This window comes from Strix uralensis, chromosome 4 (assembly GCF_047716275.1).
Source record: "Strix uralensis isolate ZFMK-TIS-50842 chromosome 4, bStrUra1, whole genome shotgun sequence".
NCBI lineage: Eukaryota > Metazoa > Chordata > Aves > Strigiformes > Strigidae > Strix > Strix uralensis.
In genome coordinates this window covers 1,564,023-1,583,453 of record NC_133975.1, presented here as the reverse complement: position 1 = coordinate 1,583,453, position 19,431 = coordinate 1,564,023, and the positions used below count along the sequence as shown (strand labels likewise).

Sequence of the window (19,431 nt, the reverse complement as noted above, 5' to 3'; positions counted from 1 at the left end):
AGGGCTGCCGCGAAAGCCCTGAGGCTGTGTCTATACCAGCAAATTAAACAGTTCCAGGGTTCAGACACCAATTATCCTCGCTGTTAAATTATTAGCACTCACCCGGGTAATTCTCAGGCATGGTTCGGGAGTGTGCGTGGCCCCAGACCCTTCCCAATAGGCAGGTTGGATGTGGCCACCCTGTTTTGGCAGGAGGTCAGTTCAATGGGCAAAGGCTTGGCCTCAGGGCCGGAGGATGGTCCCAGACACGTCCCTGGCCCTGGTGCGGATGGAACTTCAGACGTGGTCAGCCAGGCTCTCTTTACAAACCTACAGCTCAAGTCTTTACAGCTTGGCTGGTTACCAAACATGCAGCCGTGAATACCTAAGTGAGAGTAATTAATTATAATTGCAAACATTCATATTAATTTACAGTAGCGTCGTTTTTAATAATTTTATTTTTTTTTGCCAGGATGCTTATTTTTGCTGATTAAGGCCATGTCTACAGCAGCTGGTGTTGTCACCAGGAAAGGCCTAATTCCTGGCAGCAGAGACAAGAAGCCCTCGCCTGCCGAGACACCACCGGCTCCTGCCGTGCCCCCATTCCTCCCAGAACAGCCGCTCCCCCCCCAAAACTGGGACCCAGCAGTGCACGTATCAAGTCCAAGGCTGCCCAAGCTGCCTGCTCCTCCTCTGCCCGCGCCGTGCACCTCGTAAAACCCTCACGCTTCCCTGGCACTTCTGACCTGCCCGTCTGTCGGGAAGGTGGGATGGGCGGGCAAGATTTGCATGCTGGAATTTCGACAAGGAAGTTCCCCAGTGCAGAGGGGACTGCCTTCTTCCTTGCTTTTCGGCTTATTATATTTTTGTTTGTTTTTCTTGTCGTCTAGTGGACAATCTTTTATTATTTTTTCCTTCAAGGGCTACTAGAAAGCAGGTGAATGTGACATGGGGCATCCTTAACCCCAGAGTCACCCTGACGCCCATTCCCACATAGATAAGCTGATGACTAAAGTACATCTTGGGCTTTTCTGAGACACGCCTAGTTGCTTGGCTCCCTTCTAAATATATTTTTACAGCTGCTCTCCCCACCCCACTGGGGAAATTACACCCAAGGATAGCTGAGTGCATCTGCATCTGGGTAATTCCAGGTAGAGCCAGGGAGAACTGATGCTCAGGGGAAGCATTTTCCTCACCGAAAAATGATGGAAGTGGGAAGGTGTGAGCTCAGTTCTGCTGGGCATGGTCCAAGCATCCAGTCTCCCTCTCTGGTATGGTGCTACTGAGACTTCTGAGTCCAAATTTGTGGGCTGCAGTGCTAGAAGGACACAGAGTGGATGGAGACAGGCTGGAGTTGGGCTGCAAAAGAATCCAGAGGACTGGAAATCATGGCCAACGAAGGAAGATCAAAAAGCTTACAGTTGTTTAGTTTAGGAAAACTTTATAACAGTCGACAAATATGTAACAGGCTTCTGCAAAGATGAAGGGAATGAACTGTTCTCCTTGTTCACCCAGAATGGGACAAGAGGTAATTGGCTTAAATTACATCCAGAGAGGTTGAAGTTAGGAGGAACATTTCTCAGTGGTGAGGACGGGCATTTGTGTTGGGGCTGCAGCAAAACAGCGTCTCCGTTCATGGAGGGTTGAGAAGAGGGAGAACCAACGTGTGTTGGGAGCAGTTTGTGCTGGAGCAGAAGCTGCACGGGGACTCCTGAACAGATCTGGTGACAGCAATGCGCTGAATGCCACGCCGTGCCATGCCACACCACAAAAATGCATCTGGAGAGATTTTTGAATTGTGCTCAGCATGGTGGAGCAGCATGGGGAGGAGGCAGCTCAGGTGCCCCCAGCCCCAGGGACAGGAGATGGTGGGAGCTGCTGCCTCGTTGGTAGCAAGGATGCAAGCTGGATTGTTAAAACAATCTGGTAGCAGAGTGGTTTTAAACACTGCTTTCAGGGGTTTCTTTCTTGTTTGTTCAAACCCAGATCTTTTCAATAATCCTGTGGCTAAGTCAGCTGGGAACAGGACTTCTTAAACTAGTTTTGCTGCTGCAGACACAGTAGCATCATCACCCGGTTCTTCCCTTGAGCCTCCTCCAACATGCATTTTTCTTTCATAAAATTAGTAACTAAGCGATTTGCTTCACCACTCATGAGATCTGGGGCTCCCTGAATGCCTTTGAGGTCCTTCCAGCCTTATCACAGTGATATAAATGAGGGTCTCGCTTGTCCCTGGCAAATGGGTTCCAGCTGGACACTGGGCAAGATTCAGCTGCCAGACTCCCACACCTAAATGTAGAGGTGAAATCCAGTTGCAGACATCTCGGAGGCCAGTGCTGGTTTTAGAGACGTGAGGAGCCCACCTGGTCTCCAGTTGTTGTTCACGGAGGTGCTGAGCTCTTACCATCAGCTCCATATGGACATCTCGGATACCCCGAGCACCTCAACCACCACCTCGTGCCTCTGTGTGGGCAACTGAAGGCTTTCCTTAAAGATCTAGTCTGCGTAGTCAATGCAATGGAGAGTCATCAGCTGACCACACGTAGGTTGGCATGAGCTGAAGACCACCATAGACTAGGAAATATCCCAGGAGGTAGAACAAGAAGGAATTTGCTCCTTTCTGCTGCAATGCCCGTGACTATGCTCACTCAGAAGGCAACAGGACCTGAGCATGGGGTGTGGAGCCCTCCCAGATGTTGTGTAGCACATGGAGGGTCACCACAGAGCACGTTGGTTTTCTGAGCAAGGGGCAGCCTTGAATGAAGGTCATTCTTGGTCAGATTGCTACTCCCAGCTCTTTAGGCGTCGTCTGCAAAGCAAATGCCTTGTTCAAACATGCTCCTCCATTGGCAAACAGGAAATGAAAAGCAACAAAATGTAGTACCTAAAGGGAGACTACGAGAAAGCCAGAGAGGAACTTTTTACAAGGGCATGTAGTGATAGGACAAGGGGTAATGGCTTTAAACTGACAGAGGGTAGATTTAGATTAGATCTAAGGAAGAAACTCTTCCCTGTGAGGGTGGTGAGGCCCTGACACAGGTTGCCCAGAGAAGCTGTGGCTGCCCCCTCCCTGGAAAGGTCCAAGGCCAGGTTGGACGGGGCTTTGGGCAACCTGGGCTAGTGGAAGGTGTCCCTGCCTGTGGCAGGGGGGTGGAACTGGATGATCTTTAATGTCCCTTCCAATCCAAACCATTCTACAATTCTATGATTCTATGAAATAATGCTGCTTGGGGCTGGGAGTGGAAAGCTGCTCTGGCCTGGCAGAACTGAACTGCTCTGAGTTGAAGTGGGAGGGAAGGCAACAAGGCTTCAGATGTGCTGAGTGGTGGCCAGCATGGAAGTAGCTATACGTCCTTATATCCCTGTCCATCATCCCTCCTTCCTTGTAGGACGCACAGTTGCAAAACTTCTTGTTTCTGTGAAAAGAGCGCGTGGTGTGTCCTCATCCCTGCAGGACTTTGTGAAGCAGTTAGATGCTTGAGCCAGCTCTGATCGCAGGCACAGATGAGCTGGGAGAGAAAGGAGTTTGTTTGTTCTGTCTCATTTCTGAAGCCCTGAGGTGGGGCTTTAGGTAGAAGCAGTATATTTTCTGCAAGTATCTTCTGTGAATAGAGTTGGACACATTTTCAGGCATGTGAACATCTCCATGGGTCCAGAGTAGGACACACGTAAAGCCAGGTCCTGGCCCAGGATAACTGACTGTGACTTAATGATGCCAGTTGGGCAATTAGGCAAAAAAAGGTGGTTTTCAGGCAGAACGGTAGGTTAGGAAGGGCAGAGATGATATGGTTGTTAATCCCATAAAACAGAGAAAATAGAGGCAATAACTGCCTGTGAAGCAGAGAAGCTGCTGTTGGGGAAGCCTGTAAAACACTCTGAGAGCAATACTGCTCTTCAATCCATCATCTTTAGTGCCCAGTAGTCACAAGCTGTATTCTTGGTTTTTTTCTTTCCAGGGTGTTTTTTCTGAACAAGGCTGAGATATGAGTGAGGATGGTGTGGCAGAGGGAACTGTGAGATTCTCATCATGGCCAGAGCAGGGGCTGGTCCTCCTTGGTTTGTGTCACCTCTCTGCTGGTGCTGGTTCCTAGAGTGTGGCTTAGGATCCCCTCAGGCAAAAGCAAGGGAGAAAAAAATCTGAGAAAAAAGCTCCCAAAACCGATGAGAAGAAATAATACCAATTCCCTCACTGCTCGTGGGAAATCGGTGCCCGTGCTATGAGGACCCTCATTTAAATATGGGAGAAGGATTCATCTCACCCAACTTTAGAGCCCTGGGATCTGTCTAGAACTGAAGGACAAAGTAGAGCCTCCCACCTGGGATTCACTGTCTGATTTTAGGTGGTGAAGTCAGGATGAGATGACTTGTAGCACTCTGAGTACAGAGGAAGCCTGGACAGATGCTCTTGGGTGAAATGTCTGTGTTCAACCAGAAGAAACGCACGTGATGTGAATCTTAATGTCTTTCCAGTGAATGTCCTTGCTAGACCAGAGAGTATTCCAGTCTCCTGTCACACTGCCCACACCAGAGTGTATCAGCTGTATTCCTTCCCTCCTTGTCTTCTTTTGATTGCCTTCTCTCCTCTTGCTGAAGTGAAGCTATACCAGGCCATGAGGCACTTCCAGGGAGAGATTCATCCCATCCTAAGACATCCTAAGCACTTCCATGGGAGGACAGATCCTGCCCCTCTGCAACACCAGTCCTGGGCGGAGGTGCCTCCAACTCTGAAAGCACCAGGGGACCTCAGAGATCGAGACTGGAGCCAGTGCCTTGTTTGTGGGCAGCTCCACGTCGGTGGGATGAACCATATCCACTGACAGCAGTGGGTTCCTGATGTGGTTTTTCCATTGTAAAGTGATTTAGTCCCTCCAGCTCATCAAACACGTCCTGTGGGCTCCCTCCCTTTTCAGATGATGTCTTTTAGATGCCAGGAGGACTGCTGTGATAGACATTGGAAGAAAACTTTACAAAGATGGAAAATAAGTGATGAAAGAAGAGATTTCTTTTTGGGTGTGATATTCTTGCTCTGGACCTGCATCCCCAGGGATGTCATGAGAACTCAAACACAGAAACATTGCACACCAGGCAGCACAAAGCCATTCAAAGTGTTTTTAAAAGTCTAATCTTTTACTATGCTGGTGAAGAAAAGTAGGCTAAATTTGACTTCTGACATCTGACTTCTCTTAAAGGCCTGATCACCCTGGTTATTCTTCAAAGTGTTATTGGACAGTGGACCTTTTTGCCTCTGGAAGCCACCAAGGCTCAGAAATTTATCAAGGGTCAAAGAAGAACTGGATGTCTCTTGGGGTGATCAGGGTGAGAGCTGGGACACCTGATGGTGCATTTCAGGAGGGGGTTTCCAAGAGCAGCTGATGGGTTTCAGGAGGAATATGGAACCCAAACGCGAGACTCCGTTCAGTAAGTACTTAACTGCCCGTACTTGGCACCCGGGAGCATCCTTCACGGGAAGAGGTGGGAGAGCATCCGGTGACAATCACGTGACATCCCTGAGCACAGCAGGAGGTGGCTCTGTCCCTCAGCATCCCAGCAAGGTTCGTAGAGGGCTTTGAGGGAGGAGGTGTTTCAGCATGGGAGGAAACCTTGAGCAGGGCAGGGAGAGCGAAGTGCCCTCTCCCAGAATGATCCTCCTTCTCCAAAGCGGGAGTGGGCCTCTAAACAGCTGATGCGAGTAGGTAGTGTGGAGACTGGTGATGGGGGCTGAGCTTTCGGGCCAGATATCACCCCTGTAAGATATTGAAGCCAGATACCACCAGTTTCATCTTCTGCCTGTCTAATAGGGTTCCCCTCCTCTTTAATCTGCCTCCACTGATGGGTATCTCATGACATTCATTTGCTTTTTCCTTCACTCTCCCCTCACTGCCCACTCTTCTCCTGGAGCTCAGCTTCGGTGAAGGAACAGAAAAAAGGGGAATGCCCCTAAAATCCTGTTTTTCCCTCAGCTGAGGGCAGGTGCTGAGTGGGGTCCCACCACCCCGAGATGCTTGCGAGCCCCGTGGTGGGGTGTGCATGTGCGGGCAGGGAAGCCGGGGAAAGAAACAGTAGCTTTTTCTCTTCCCGGCGACGCCGACGTGGTGATCAGAGGAGCTGGCCAGAGTCCTAATGAAGATAAATGAATATCCCCTCTCCTCCGCTCCTCCGGCTTTTATTGATGGGCTGCGGGGTGAAAGGCGAGAGCCTGAATGTTCATTTAAGCAGACGTCACGAGTTTCTTTGGAGGGGAAGGTGTAAGAAAAACCGCCTTGTGCTTGAAAGTTACTCCAAGATGAGCACGCTCGGCTTTACAAGCCTTTCTCCATTCCTTCCCCATCCATCACTTCCCAGGACCCCTTTGTAAATGCAAATTGCACTTTGATAGAAATAATGCACTGAGCCTCTATTAGTGTCTGTGTAATGGAGAGGGCTATTTTAATGCAATCATTCTTAAAAGAAGCTCCTCTGTGCCTTATTTTAGGCTGTGTATCAAAAACCAATCTGAAAACACGCTCCTCCCCTGCCCTCTGCTCCCGCCCGTCTCTGGCCTTTGCAGGCGCTGGGATACTTTTTAATTTGGGCTGGGGATTCATGGGGCAGTCTGGGGGTTTCACCATGTGAATGAGAGCTCAGGCGGACACCCCATCCAGCCTGGTCCCCAGGACAAGGCTTGGCGTCCCAGGCTGGGACGCCTGGACCATGGGATGGTGATGGTAAAGATAGTGGTGGGACAATCTGCATCCTTTGGAGCTTGCCATCTGGGGAAGGTCCAGCTGTGATTTTAGGGGGATGAGCTGCCTCATCCCCTGGTGCTGTTTATTCTGCAGAGCAGCCCCTGAGATCCCTGGTGTGTTTCTGCACTCGGCAAACTGATTTTCTCATGTCAGCCTGATCTCTCCCTCCCAGAGTGTGCTGCAGCAGCTCCAGCACAGAAATCAGTCTAAGCTGCTTTAAAAAAAAAAAAAAAAAAAAGAAAGAAAAAAAAAGGGACATTTTAAGCCATTGAGATCCCCCTCCACACACACACACTTTGGGAGGTCAGAAAAAAACTGCTTTGAACTGTTTAAAAACAAATCTGAGGCATCATTCATCTTCATTAATGAGGTATTTAACCAGTTCCTTCTAATAACTTTTTGATGCGTATGCCAAATGAAAAACCGTATTTTGGGCTCACTTTCTGCTTAAAAGGCCATTATTTTGGTCTCATTTTCTGATTAAAAGACCACTGTGCTCCATGCCCCTTCTCACCTTAACCCCTAAATCCTGATTTTTTTTCCTGGTAATATCATCACACTCCCTCAGAGCAGCACAGGCTCCTTCTCACACCCTCCACATGCACCACTGTGATTCGTGCCGGTGAGGGTCTGCCCACAGGTTGGGGAAAGGAGTTGATTTTGCCATCACTCCTGGAGCTTCTACAGCGCTGCCGTGCAGGATTTAACCTCCTGGAGAGATTAATCCCGGTGGATCAGTCTGTCAGCCTCTTCCTACCCATGTGGGTATGAATTATACTGGGTGCTGGAGTGGATTTTCTGCCATTACTGGAAATCAAAACCATTCGGTAGCATAAATTTGAAGCCCCCATCCCAAAGGGTAGCTCCAAAGGTGTGGTCCTCCAGCACCTTCCCAGTGGAGATGAAATATTTAGTGCCAGTCAGAAACATCAGAGGAAGCCGCAGAATGGTTCTTCTGAACTCCGGGGTGGGGACCACCACTTTTTAGGGGTCCTCGACTCCCAACAAGAAAGATATAGGGCGAGAAAAGTCCTTTCATAAATCAGAGAAGCGGCTGGAGAACAAAGGGAGGAAACATAGAAAGCAGAGGGGGTACTTTCCTGTTTCTCGAAGAGCAGAAGAAGAGGAATGGGGAAGGCAGCGTCGTTAAAGTGAAATCCCGACTGGAATGACAAAAGGAAAAGAAATTAAAGCCAGATTTGTTCCCCTGGGCTGAAGGAAGGAGGATCCCTTTTGGTTTGTTCCTTCTTTCTTGTTTCCTTTAAAGACAGGAGATCAATTGCGGGGCTTAATGAGAACCGTCTAGTGCGAGAGGTAGACAATGCGAGTCGGCGAAGGATGTCCCAGCGCCCTGGAGATTTTACAGCAGCTTTGAGCATCGGGATCCGTCGCTGTAAGTCGCAGCCCGTCTCCGGGCCGCGGTGTTGTGCAATGTGAGCATCACGCAGGCCGAGCAGGGACTGCCGGTGGCAATCCCAGTCCCTCAATCCTGGGGGATCCCCGCGTCCGTGGGTCCGTCCTCCGGCCACACACCCACATCGCGAGCCGGCGGCAAAGACACGAGGCGCTTGCGGCTGGTGGTGCGTCGGGATCTTACGGGGCTGCCGGGGCGGTGACGGCACTCGCAGGCATGGTCCCCCTGAGCTGCCTGCAGCATCGCTGCCCCTGATCCCTCGTTGGGATCCTCCTCATCAGGAGGCTGTGCCTAATTGGGGTCCACATGTCGGAGGTTTTGGGGCACTGATTTCACGTTGAAGGTAACCTTAGGTGCTGAGTTTCTACCAAGAGCTAAGGAGGGCTTGCTGGGATGCGCCCTTGGAGGGAGAGGAGGGCTCCTCCTGGGGAAACCTCTGTGGGAGAGCATCCCAGAGAGCATCTTGGCACTCCTGGAGACCCTCAAGGGAGACAGGGGATGCCCACAGAAGCAAATAAGCCTGCTCTTTGCATGCTAAACCCCACCTCTCCTACATTTAAACCCCATCTCTCTTATGTTTAAACACCATTACCCATTAGAAGGCAGAGAAGGATGTGGCGGGGGGAATAAAAACCCTGATCATTCCTTCCTTCATCCTGGGAATGGCCACCCTCTTCCCCGGCTCCATGAGCAGCAGTGAGAGCTGGAAGCCCTTGGACACATCCGTGCCTCTCCCGGCGGAGCAAAGCCTCCCAAATCGGTGCGGAGCCGCCTCTTTGGAGGCCTCAGCGCCCGGCCCTGGGGATGCATCCTCTTTCAGAGTGAATTATTTTCTCTGTCACTTGATAGGTCTCGAGCCCAGCACGATCCCTTGAGCTTCAGCCGGAGAGAGGGACCTTTCACGGGGCAGGTAAGGGGGACGGGGCGGGGGATGGAGAGGAGGGGGAGCAGGTCTGCGGTAATAGCTCTGAACTTGGCTCGGGACTGTTAATGAATGCAAATGAGCTTTTAGCTACTGGGTCACTCTGTGGTGTTTTGTGCAAAGGTTTTGTGCTCTTAACCGTAACTGTTCACGTGCCCGGCTTGAATGGCGAGGGGCACGGCGGAGGCTGAAAGGATGAGCAGGTACCTTCTCACACCAAAATGTTAACAACTTCCTCCCCACGCTGCTTGCCAGCTCCAGAGATTTGATACGGTTTCACCCAGGCCTCGAAAAACCCTTTGCAAAGGTGTTTTGTTTTTTCTTTTTTCCTGGGGCCTTGTCACCCTGGATATTTAATGCTCATTTATGGATTTGCTCGCCATCATGCAAACGGGAGCAGAGGATGCAGGAGGGGGGCAATGTCACCCAGTTATCCTGTACCAGTACCCCCACAGGGCACCCTACAAACCATCTAGTTATTGCTAAAGCTACTAATTTCTCTTCCCAGCATAAATCCAGGCTATTTTATGCAGGAAGATGAGTTTTGCCTTCTCAGAAAACCTGAATGGTGTTCAAACTGGATATGAATTTCTTTCCCTGATTTTTAACTGGGAGCATGGATTGATTTTGGTTTTAAGGCAGTTTTCCTTAAAAGAAAACCGAATTCTGCGAAGGGAATAGGAAAACCTCCTTGTGACTCAGTGGTCCCAAAGGCGGGCTAGAGAAACCATCAATGTCTGTTTCAGGAGACGGAGAAATACCTGGAGCCAGCATCATCCCACCTCATCCACAAGTGAAATACCGATTTGTTCTGGGGCTTTCAGTGGGGCCGTTGTGTTTCCTTTTAATCATAACGTCACATAAACAGTTTGCAAGATTGAGACCTGTTTGAAAGCATTTTGGGAAAAAAAAAAAAAAATGAGCCGTGTTACTTTCAGCTTTGTTCCACGTGTCCTTGAGGGAAGTGGAAAACTTCCCCAAACTTCCCAAAACTAGAAAGACTAGTTCTGAAAAATGCTGTTTTCTTCCTCTTCCCCAATACCTTTCCTCTCTCACAGAGCTCCCTCTCATTTTCTGGGTGCAGAGAAGAAAGATGTCCCTCCTTCCTTTGCTAAAAAAAATGGTAAATTGAAAATTGCTGAATTTTGCTGGGGGGGGAAAGAGCTGGTTTATGGCTTTTTTTTTTTTTCTCTTTTTGAAAAAAATGTCAACCACATCTTGTGCCTAACTGGGATGCAGGCCTGGTCTTATCCAACCTATGACAACAGACACCCATCCTGCTTTTTGGTGCCACCTCTTGTCCCCAAGGCTGGGTGAGCTCCCAGCACCATCCTTCGGCCCAGGGGCACCATCCTGCACCCCTGCGCACCTGCTTTCGAGCAGGTTGCAAACCCAGGAGCCCCAAGCGGGGTTTCCACCCCCAGGGTTCCCCTCTGTGCCACCAGTGGGTACCTGGGTGCTTCACCCCAAAGCTCCACAGCAAAGGGGTGGCCTCATCCCAGAGCGTCTTCCCTCTGTTCAAGGCTTCTTGGCCTGGAGGGATGTAGGTGCTGCAGGCTGGGAGGGTGCAGGGTTAACCGGGAGGGGGGGTCCCTCACCCAGGGTGGGCTCTACCGGGTGCTCTAAATGCTTGGTGCCCTAAATTCTGGGTGCCCCAACCGCTGGGCACATGCACCCTAAACACCCTGACTGCCCCAGCACTGGAGCCGGCCACCATCCTCAGCTATTTGAGCCGAAAGAAAAGAAATTGTAAAAAGGTACGGAGGGGAAAAGGGGTTTTTTGGGGGGTCCTTTAGGAAAGCATCTCCTCGGTGGGGAGCCCCGCTCGCTGCTGGGCCATGTCTCTGGAGGGCAGTGTGTGCCTGGCACAAGCCGAGCCCTTCGTTTCGGCGCTCGAGGGGACAATGAATCCCACGCTGAACTTCCTCTCGTTTGAGGCTTGATGTGTTTTTCATTTGGGTCTTGTTTTGTTTTCTTTCTTTTCTTTTTCTACCCCTCTTCTTCCCTGGTTTTCCCAGCGGGATTTAATAAGCAGAGCAGGCAGGACTCAGGGGACGGGAGCTGGCAGTAGGACATCGCCGTGGGTAGCTTAACGTGCCCATCGGCTCCAGCCCTTTGCTCGCCACCGACCTAAAATCACGAGCTGCCGTGCAAAAGCCGTTGGTCTCCACCACTCTCTTTCTACGATCTTTTTAAACTCTTTTTCAAAGGATTTTGGATGAGTTGGGGAGAGGGAGCAGGAGCAGGGAGGTGAAAGGGAGCTGGTGGGAATTTGTAGCGTGGAGACAAGAGTGAAAGTCCAGGATAACGGTGTAAATCCCAGCCCCCTTCATGTGCACCCGGCATTTTCAGCGAGGAAAACCTCGTCTTAGAAAGAGGTTCCTGAGCAAACTTTGAGTTATTCCCACTCCGCGTGTCCTTGAAGTTGCCTCTTCAGCACTGTTTCATATTAAAAGGTCTGGGATATAAATAGTGTTTCGGCAGCATCTTCAAAATCTCATCTCTTGCAAATATATACATGCACACATGTACCTCTCGCGCTCTCCCTCCCTCCCAGCCGGTCCCTGTCTCGGATTACCCTGGCATTTTCTTTTGAGATGAACGGAGAAACTTCAACGTAGTTTATTTTCCTTCTGAGCAGGGTAAGATGTTTCTCGTTATGCCTTTTTAATTTTCTAAAAGGCTGCACGGCATGTAGAATAATAGCGGCTGTATTCTTGCAATGATGCAAAAATCCTTCACAGCCCACCCTTTCGCGTAATTATCTGCTGCTCGCCGAAGACCCAGGCAGGGGAAAAGCCAGATGGTTTTCAAAAAGGGCTGAGATTTGGGAGAATGGTTTTGCTGGTAGCAGAATAAAAAAAGGAAGTTTGTGAGGAAAAAGGGAATAAATACCAGCCAGGGCTGGCGGGCTGGGTTTTCAGAAAGGCATTTAAACCAGATTTTTTAGGGCAATGTTTTGCAAAGATACTAGAAAGGAAGATAAAATAGGAGACAAGCTAGAAAGCAAGAAGGAAATTTTTAAAAAGGAAGACACGCGGGGAAAGAATCTCTTCTTCTAATAAAAGATTTCAAACCAGGAGACATTAAAGAAAGACTGGATACCTGAGATTATTCACAATATACAGAAAATATTGCCAGCTTGCAGGGAAAGGCAGTTGCATCCCCATTTATTTGACCTACTCAGGGGCTTAAATCTTCCTATTTTCAGAAGCAGAGGGAGAAAACATGCAAAATGTTCCTAATTGAGTAAAAAAAAAAAGCAACAGAAGCTCAAAACTTGCTGTGTGCAGCCCCTACCGAGGCTCCCAGCAGGGATGCCTGCCCGGAATTCAGGATTTAGGATGCTCCAAAGGGACATCGAAGCATTTGCCCACTGGCTTCTTGCCCTGGCATTGGGTTTTGAAGAAGGGATGGAGGGACAGGATGGCTTTTGGGGAGGTAGAAAGGGGCTGAGAGCCACTGCAAAATGCTGCTGCAGTGCGGGGTGGCACTTGGGGGAAGAAAATTGAGGTGGATGGGAATAAATCTATGGGTGGGATAATGCCGAGGGGCTGTGTGGGTGTCCCAGAAGCATCTTCCCGAGGCACCGTCCAGAGCTCAGCCCCGAGAGCAGGTTATGAGCAGACCCAGACACCCCGCTTCTGGCTTTATAAGATGTAAAAAAATGGGTTGAGGGATTTTATTTTTGTTTTATTTGTGTATCTCTCTGTAGCCACCCTCTCTAATAACGCCTGGAGTGGGACCAAGCCGCGTTTCTTTTCCTTGGGAGAAGGCATATGCACAAAAAGGGGAATATCAAAATGATCTCGTTTCTGTCTCTCTTCGGTCTCATATTGAACAAAGGACAGATGGGAACAAGAAAGGAAGAAAAAAATATCACCTGTTCCCATCCAGTCTTAGAGAGATCGCAGTCATTATCTCGGCAGCTTCACATTTCTAAAGGGGCTTCATTTTTCTTTTAAACACTGGCATCTTGTTAAAAAAACGAGAGGAGAAATCCCCCATTTAAGTCCCCCCCAAACCGAATGGCTTTTCCTTGCCTTTCCCTGCCCTCCCCACAGCCCCAACTTTAACACCTGGGAAAAGAAAGTCAAAAGGAAATCCAACCAAAACAAAAATAAAGGCCCCCAACCCTGGCTTTTCTCGATGGCGTTTCTCCATCTGACAAAAGCCTTTGGTTTTCTGTCATTCTTTTCATTTCCTTGATGGCTCCCCAATTGTCAAGCCTTCAAGAAAATGCACTTTAGCTCTTTGTCCCCAAATGTAATTTGATAAACTCTTTGCAGAAACATTCTGGTTTCGGAGGCTTTTCAGAAAAAAAAAAAAAAAAAAAAAAAAAAGAGGAAGGAAAAAATAGAAGAAAAAAAAGGAAAAAAAAAGAAAAAAGAAGAAAAAAAGAAGAAAAAAAAGAAGGGGAAAAAAAGAAGAAAAAAGGAAAAAGAAAAAGAAAACCCCACGAGCTGCTTCTGCAAGGGGTGCGGGTAGGGGAGACGATATTTGAGAGCCTATTTGAGCATTTGAAATAAAAAATAAGGGGTTTTGCAGCGGGGTGATGGAGGAGAGGAAGAAGCGGGACGGAGGGGGCCTGGCCGGCGATGCGGGCGGGCGGGCGGCAGCCGGGGCTTGGGGGAGCGCGGAGGAAGCTTTACATTGTCATCGTCCCTAAATGCTTATGAATACTCATTTTCCAGCAGCACCCTGTGGGCGGGGACCACCCCAGCTTTCACGCTATAAAATGCTCCGGGTTTCCCTGGCGTGGGGAGCGGTGCGCGGGACCTACGGCTTCGGGGTGGCTGAAGTCAACTTGGACTTCAAGGTTTGGTAAGTGGCAAGAATAATACAGATTTTATTCTTATTTTATTCCCCTGGTGGGAGCTGGTTGCTGAGCAGGGTTTTCAGTGCCGGGGAGCTGCACCCAATCACTCACAAAATATCTGTTCCCTGTCCTTCGCTCCCCTCGGTTTTTATGGAACCGCTTCTGCCCAAGGGGTTTGTTGTTGTTTTCTTTCATCTGAGGGGTGAAAAAACCAGTGATGACAACTTCAAAATTTCATTGCAGGGCTTTAAAGGCGCCTGGTTGAAAAAAAAACCAAAACAAAACAAAAACAAAAAACAAAGCCCTAAACCAGAACTTGGGGCCTATTCCCAGGTGGGGGAAGTGGTGTAACTCTGCTCCAAGCAGGGCACGCCGGCTGCTGGGTGCTGGCTGCTGGGACCCCCCCACCCCAGGACTCTGGCACGCTTTGGGGGGAAAAATAGCAAAACTGATCAAGAAGCAAAAATTAAATTGGACGTTTAGGTGCAAAAATTAAATTGGAGGTTTGGGTGCAAAAATTAAATATCAGATTTGTTTAGTGAGGTTTTTTCGGTTTTTTTTTCCCCCATTAATAGCCTGGCAGGGACAATGGTTAAATTACAAAGGAGCTGGAGATGGGATATCTCTGAAATGTAAAGCTTCCATATGTTCTGGCTGTCCTGCAGTGCCCCTGGGAGCAGCTCAGCGGCCCCGCGCTTGGTTTGTCGTACAGGTGGTTGAGCAGTTAGAAAGGACGTTGCAGTCCATCACGGAAAAGTTATCAAATCAGCTATGAAAGTGTTGTCAGAGGAGAGAATATTAGCGCTCACTAGAGATAAAACACACCATCAGCCCCAAAAGAAGTAGCAATGTTCATAGCAGACCGTTAGCAGGGAGTCCCGGCTCAAAAATTAAAGTTACTTGGATGAGTTTGATTTTTTTAAGTCGAACAGAAATAGCGTCACACGCTACGCGTGGTGTGAGAGCGGTGTGATAAAACCAGACTTTGAATGGGCGGTGAAAATTGGAAATTGCACTTGTGCATTTCCAGGTTCTCCCAGTTCCCTTTTGGGTGGGTTTTGCCTGTGCTGGCTGTTATACAGGCAAGAAGAATCAGTGCATTAAAAAAAGGGATGGGACATGAGCAAGCATCCAACGGCGAGAAAAAGAAAAGGTGGTTTCAGAAGTAACTGCTCCCTTAGGAAAAAAAAAAAAAAAAAAATTACCTAGACATGCCTCTGGGAAGATTTCAGGGCATCCACTCCGTGCAGCTGAGACGGACGCAGCTCGCTCTGCTGGGGACGGCAGCGGCTGTGAAAGAGGGGAAAAAAAATGCGTGTAGGGAGGTTATGTGTGCAGGGAGCAAATCAAGCACCTCTTTTTACCCTCCCTGTAACAGGGGCGCCAGGGATGACCCGGAAAGGCAGAACAACCCCACATTCCCTAATAATGAGGAAATCCAAGTGAGGCGGCAGCGCATTTAACCTACGGGACTCTCTGCTGCTCTCTCCAGCCGGAATTGAACAGCACTGGAGTTATTCAGGAGCTGCAGGGAGAGCATCGTCCTCTCCGGGGAAGTCAAAACCCATTAAATTTGGAAAAGAGAGAAATTTGAGGCACAGGGCAGCATCAGTCAGCCCGGAGGGAGCTTTTCCCGGGGCAGGTTGTTCCCTCCTTGCACTGAATTTTCCTGCTTTTTCCTGGCAGGAAAAGTTCATGATCCCGTTTATATTGCAAAATTGACCTCCGGGATGTGACCTGATGGGGAAAGCGGGATTGAGCCCCAGAATGTCAGACCCGGTAGCGTTGAGCCCCAAACCTGGTGCTGTTTTTGGGCCCAGCCACACCCCGGGACAATGGTTTCCTTGTGCTCATTCCTGGTGGGAGCAGCATCCGCCACCAAAACGCTCCTTGGGGCTGGTTTGATCAAACCTGTTGCCTGCTGGTGCCTGCTGGTGCCATCACCCCTTTCCTCCTCCTGAATTATTGCTGCCCTGTTGACCGTCTCCACCCCATTTGCAATTTCACAGGCTTTTGGCTTTATTTGCCGATAATGATAAAATTATCCAGATTACAGTAAAAGTTGGGACAAAGCCTGGAGTGTGTGGGCCGAGCCGTGGCTGCACCCCACTGACGTGGTTTCAGCTTTGCCACTGACCTTGGAAAAGCCATTTTTGCTATGGAGCCTCATGAGTTTATCTCCAGAGGGTGGGATTCTGCACAAAAAGAAACCCCTAAAAAAACACAAATATTTTTTAGGCTTTTCCCCCTTATCCTTGAATTTCCACCAGCGGGAAAAGAAACAGATTCTTATGAAAATATGTGCCGGTGGCTTATTTCTGCCCCTCTCCCAGCCCCTCAAAGGGGCATTTGCACACACTTACAAAGCAGCGGGAGACATTTCGGGACAGGAGCTCTGTTCACACGTGCCGGGGCTTTGGGGGGGGAGGCGAGAGCATCTCGGGGGTGGTTTTTCCCTTGGGAAAGGGAGGAGGAGAGGGCGGCAAAGGCCTCCCTCTTTGCTGGGCACCTCTCTGGTCGGCCCCGTGGTTTGGGGGTTCCTGGGGTGTTTTCCATGGCGGGCACTGCCCTCAGGGGCCGAGGCAAAGCTGTCGGGGATGGATGTTTTTGTCTTAAATGTTTTTTTTGTGACTCTGACCCCCCAGCCCAGCCCAGGGCTGATGCTGAGCCCAGAGTCACGCTGGCTGAGACACCCAACGTCCCCTTCCACACTGATCCGGGGGGACAAGGGGAGAGTAAGCCCCCCCCCCCCCTTTTCCTTGCTTGGCGGGGGGTATCTGAGCCCCTTGAGGTGTGCGGGCTGGCGGGGGCGGGGGGGGTTCAGCTCGGCTGTGGGGTCCGGGACTGCCGGCTGGGGGGGGCTCCCAGGCTAGTGGTGGGCAGGGAACACTGGGGAGTGTGGGAGGAGAAATTTGGGGAAGCTGCTTGAGGAAAGTGTTTTGGGAAGGTGCTTTGGGAAGGTGCTTTAGGAATGTGTTTTAGGAAAATGTTTTGGGAAGGTATTTAGGGAAGGTATTTTGGGGAAGCGCTTCGGGGAGGTGTGAGGCCCTTTGGGATGGTGCTTTTGGGAGGCACTTTGAGAAGATGTTTTGGGAAGGTGCTTTAGGAAGGTGTTGTGGGAACAGGTTTTGGGAAGGTGCTTTGGGCAGGTATTTAGGGAAGATACTTTGGGGAAGCGCTTCGGGGCGATGTGAGGCTCTTTGGGATGGTGCTTTTGGGAGGCACTTTGAGAAAGTGTTTTAGGAAGATGCTTTGGGAAGGTGTTTCTGGAAGGTGTTTGGGGAAGATGCTTTGGGAAGATGCTTTGGGGAGGCACTTTAGGAAGGCGCTTTAGGAAAGTGTTTTGGGAAAGTGTTCGGGGAAGGTGTTTTAGGAAGATGCTTTGCGAAGATGCTCTGGGAAGGTGCTTCGGGAAGATGTTTTGGGGAGGCGCTTCGGGCCGAGCCGGAGAGGGAGGAGGGGGCTCTGGCGTTGCGCGGAGAGGCGCGGAGAGGCGCGGAGCGGCGCGGCCACCTGCGCTCCCGCGGCTGCAGTGCCGCCGGCCGCCACCGGGTGGGGCGACAGGGCAAAGAGTGAGAGGAGCGGCGGGGGGGGTGCGGGGGGGCTGCCGGTCCGCAGAGGGGAAAGAGGAGGGGTCCTGCACCGGGATGAACGGCGGGGAGGGGGGGGGAGCCTTCCTGAAGCGGGATGCGTGGCGGGGTCCCTGCATATGGGTGCACGGGGTGGGGAGGGGGGGTCTGGGAGGCCCGGGGAGGGCGGGGAGGGGGGGGGGGTGTCTCCCTCCATCGGGATGCAGCGGTGGGGCGGGGATGGTGGCAGCTCCCATCGCTGGGATACTCGGGGATGTGACGGGTATGGGGGGGGGGGGGCTGGCTCTGCGCTGGGGTACACGGGGAGAAGGGCGGGGACACACACCCGGCGTGGCGGGTCTCCCGAGGATGGGGGGGGGGGGGGGGGGGGGGGGCTCCCCCCAGAGCATCCCGCGGCATCCCCGCACCCCGAGTCCATCCCCGCACCGGAACGGAGGGGGAGACGCAGGCTCCAGGCCAAGCTCCCCCCGCGGTCACCCCAAAGGAAGGGGGGGGGACACCCCCACACCCCGATTCCTCGGGAGCCGCAGCGGCGGGGGGGCTCAGCCCCTCTCGGCGCTCCGCGGTCCCACCGGGCACCAGACTCAAACCAGCTGGGGGGGGGGGGGGGTGGGGGGGCGAGGTGAGGGGGGGGCCAGTGTAGGAGAAGGGGGGGAACTCAATGAACTTTTGTTTTTCCTGTAATCTGAAGCAAATGCTTTGCAAAACTGCCTGTGAGCAGGCAGCCCGGATACCTGCCTTCGCCTCCATCGCTGCTGGGGCTCGGGGGGGGGGGGGGGGGGGGGGGGCGCTGGGGGGGGGCGCGGTTTTGCAGCCTCCTGTGCTGTGTTTGGGTTGGAAAGACCCCTCGGGTAAAGCCGGGGGTGCCCCTGCCCTGAGCTCCCCTGTGCTGGAAAGTACTGGTGGGGGGGGGCAGGACAATCACAGCCACCCCCCACCCCCCCCCCCCCAAAAAAAAAGGTTGTGTTTGGAATATAGCAAACCCCCCCAAAATATTGTGGGGGCAGAGAGTAAATTATTGCGAGGGGCAGATCACCGGGAGCATGTAATTGGGGGGGGGGGGGGGGAAATTAGTGCAATTAGGGAAAGAATTGGCGGGGGGGAGGTAATTGCAAGGGGCCAAATCATTGCAGCGGTGTAAATCATTGCAAGCAGGGAAGTAATAGGAGGGTAGCAAGGAGTTGCGAGCAGGGAAATGGGGGGGGGGGGGGCGGGGGGGGTGTCAGAATCTTTATGGGGAGGGTTAATCACTGCGAGGAGCAAGTAATGAAAGAGGGGCAAATCAATAGAGGGGGTAAATTATTGGGGAGGGGGTAAATCATTGCCCGGGGTAAATTGTTGGGGGGGGTAAATCACTAAAAGGGGAAAATCATCGAGGGATAAATCTTGGGGGGGGGGGGGGTGTGTCATTGGGAGGAGGGAATTATTGGGGGGTAATTCTTGTGGGGAAGAAATTATTGCAAGGGGAAATGGGGAAGGGTTAAATATTGGGGGGGGTCGTTGTACAGGGGAAATCATTGAGGGGTGGGTCTTGGGGGAGGGAATCATTGCAAAGGAGGGAGGAATTTGGGGTTAAATATTGGGGGGATTATTGTAAGGGAGAATCGCTAAGGGTTAATATAGCAGGGGATCATAGCAAGGGGGGGAACATCGTGGATTAAATATTGGGGGGGTCGTCGCAAGGGGGAAATGATCGAGGATTAAATATTGGGGGAGCATCTCAAGGGGGGAAATCACTGAGGATTAAATATTGGGGGTGTATCACAAGGGGGGAAATGATCAAGGATTAAATATTGAGAGGATCATTGCGGGGGGGGATCCTTAAGTATTAAATATTGGGGGGATCGTTGCGAGGGGGGATGCTTAAGGATTAAATATTGGGGGGATTGTTGCGAGGGAGAATCACTGAGGGTTAAATATTGGGGGGACATGCAAGGGGGGATCATTAAGGGGGGGTGGGAGTCATCGTGAGGGGAACATGA

The 19,431-nt window shown here is 51.1% G+C and overlaps 1 protein-coding gene across 1 annotated transcript in view; it reads left to right on the top strand.

Annotated features, from left to right (window-relative positions):
- Positions 1-14,105, top strand: part of EXOC6B (exocyst complex component 6B) — a 353,544-nt gene extending 339,439 nt beyond the window's left edge. Inside the window, exon 24 of the mRNA XM_074865395.1 lies at positions 13,735-14,105. Coding sequence (XP_074721496.1) covers positions 13,735-13,777 — 43 coding nt within the window. The 3' untranslated portion in view covers positions 13,778-14,105. The remainder of the gene's footprint in view (positions 1-13,734) is intronic.
- The last annotated feature ends 5,326 nt before the right edge of the window (positions 14,106-19,431 follow it).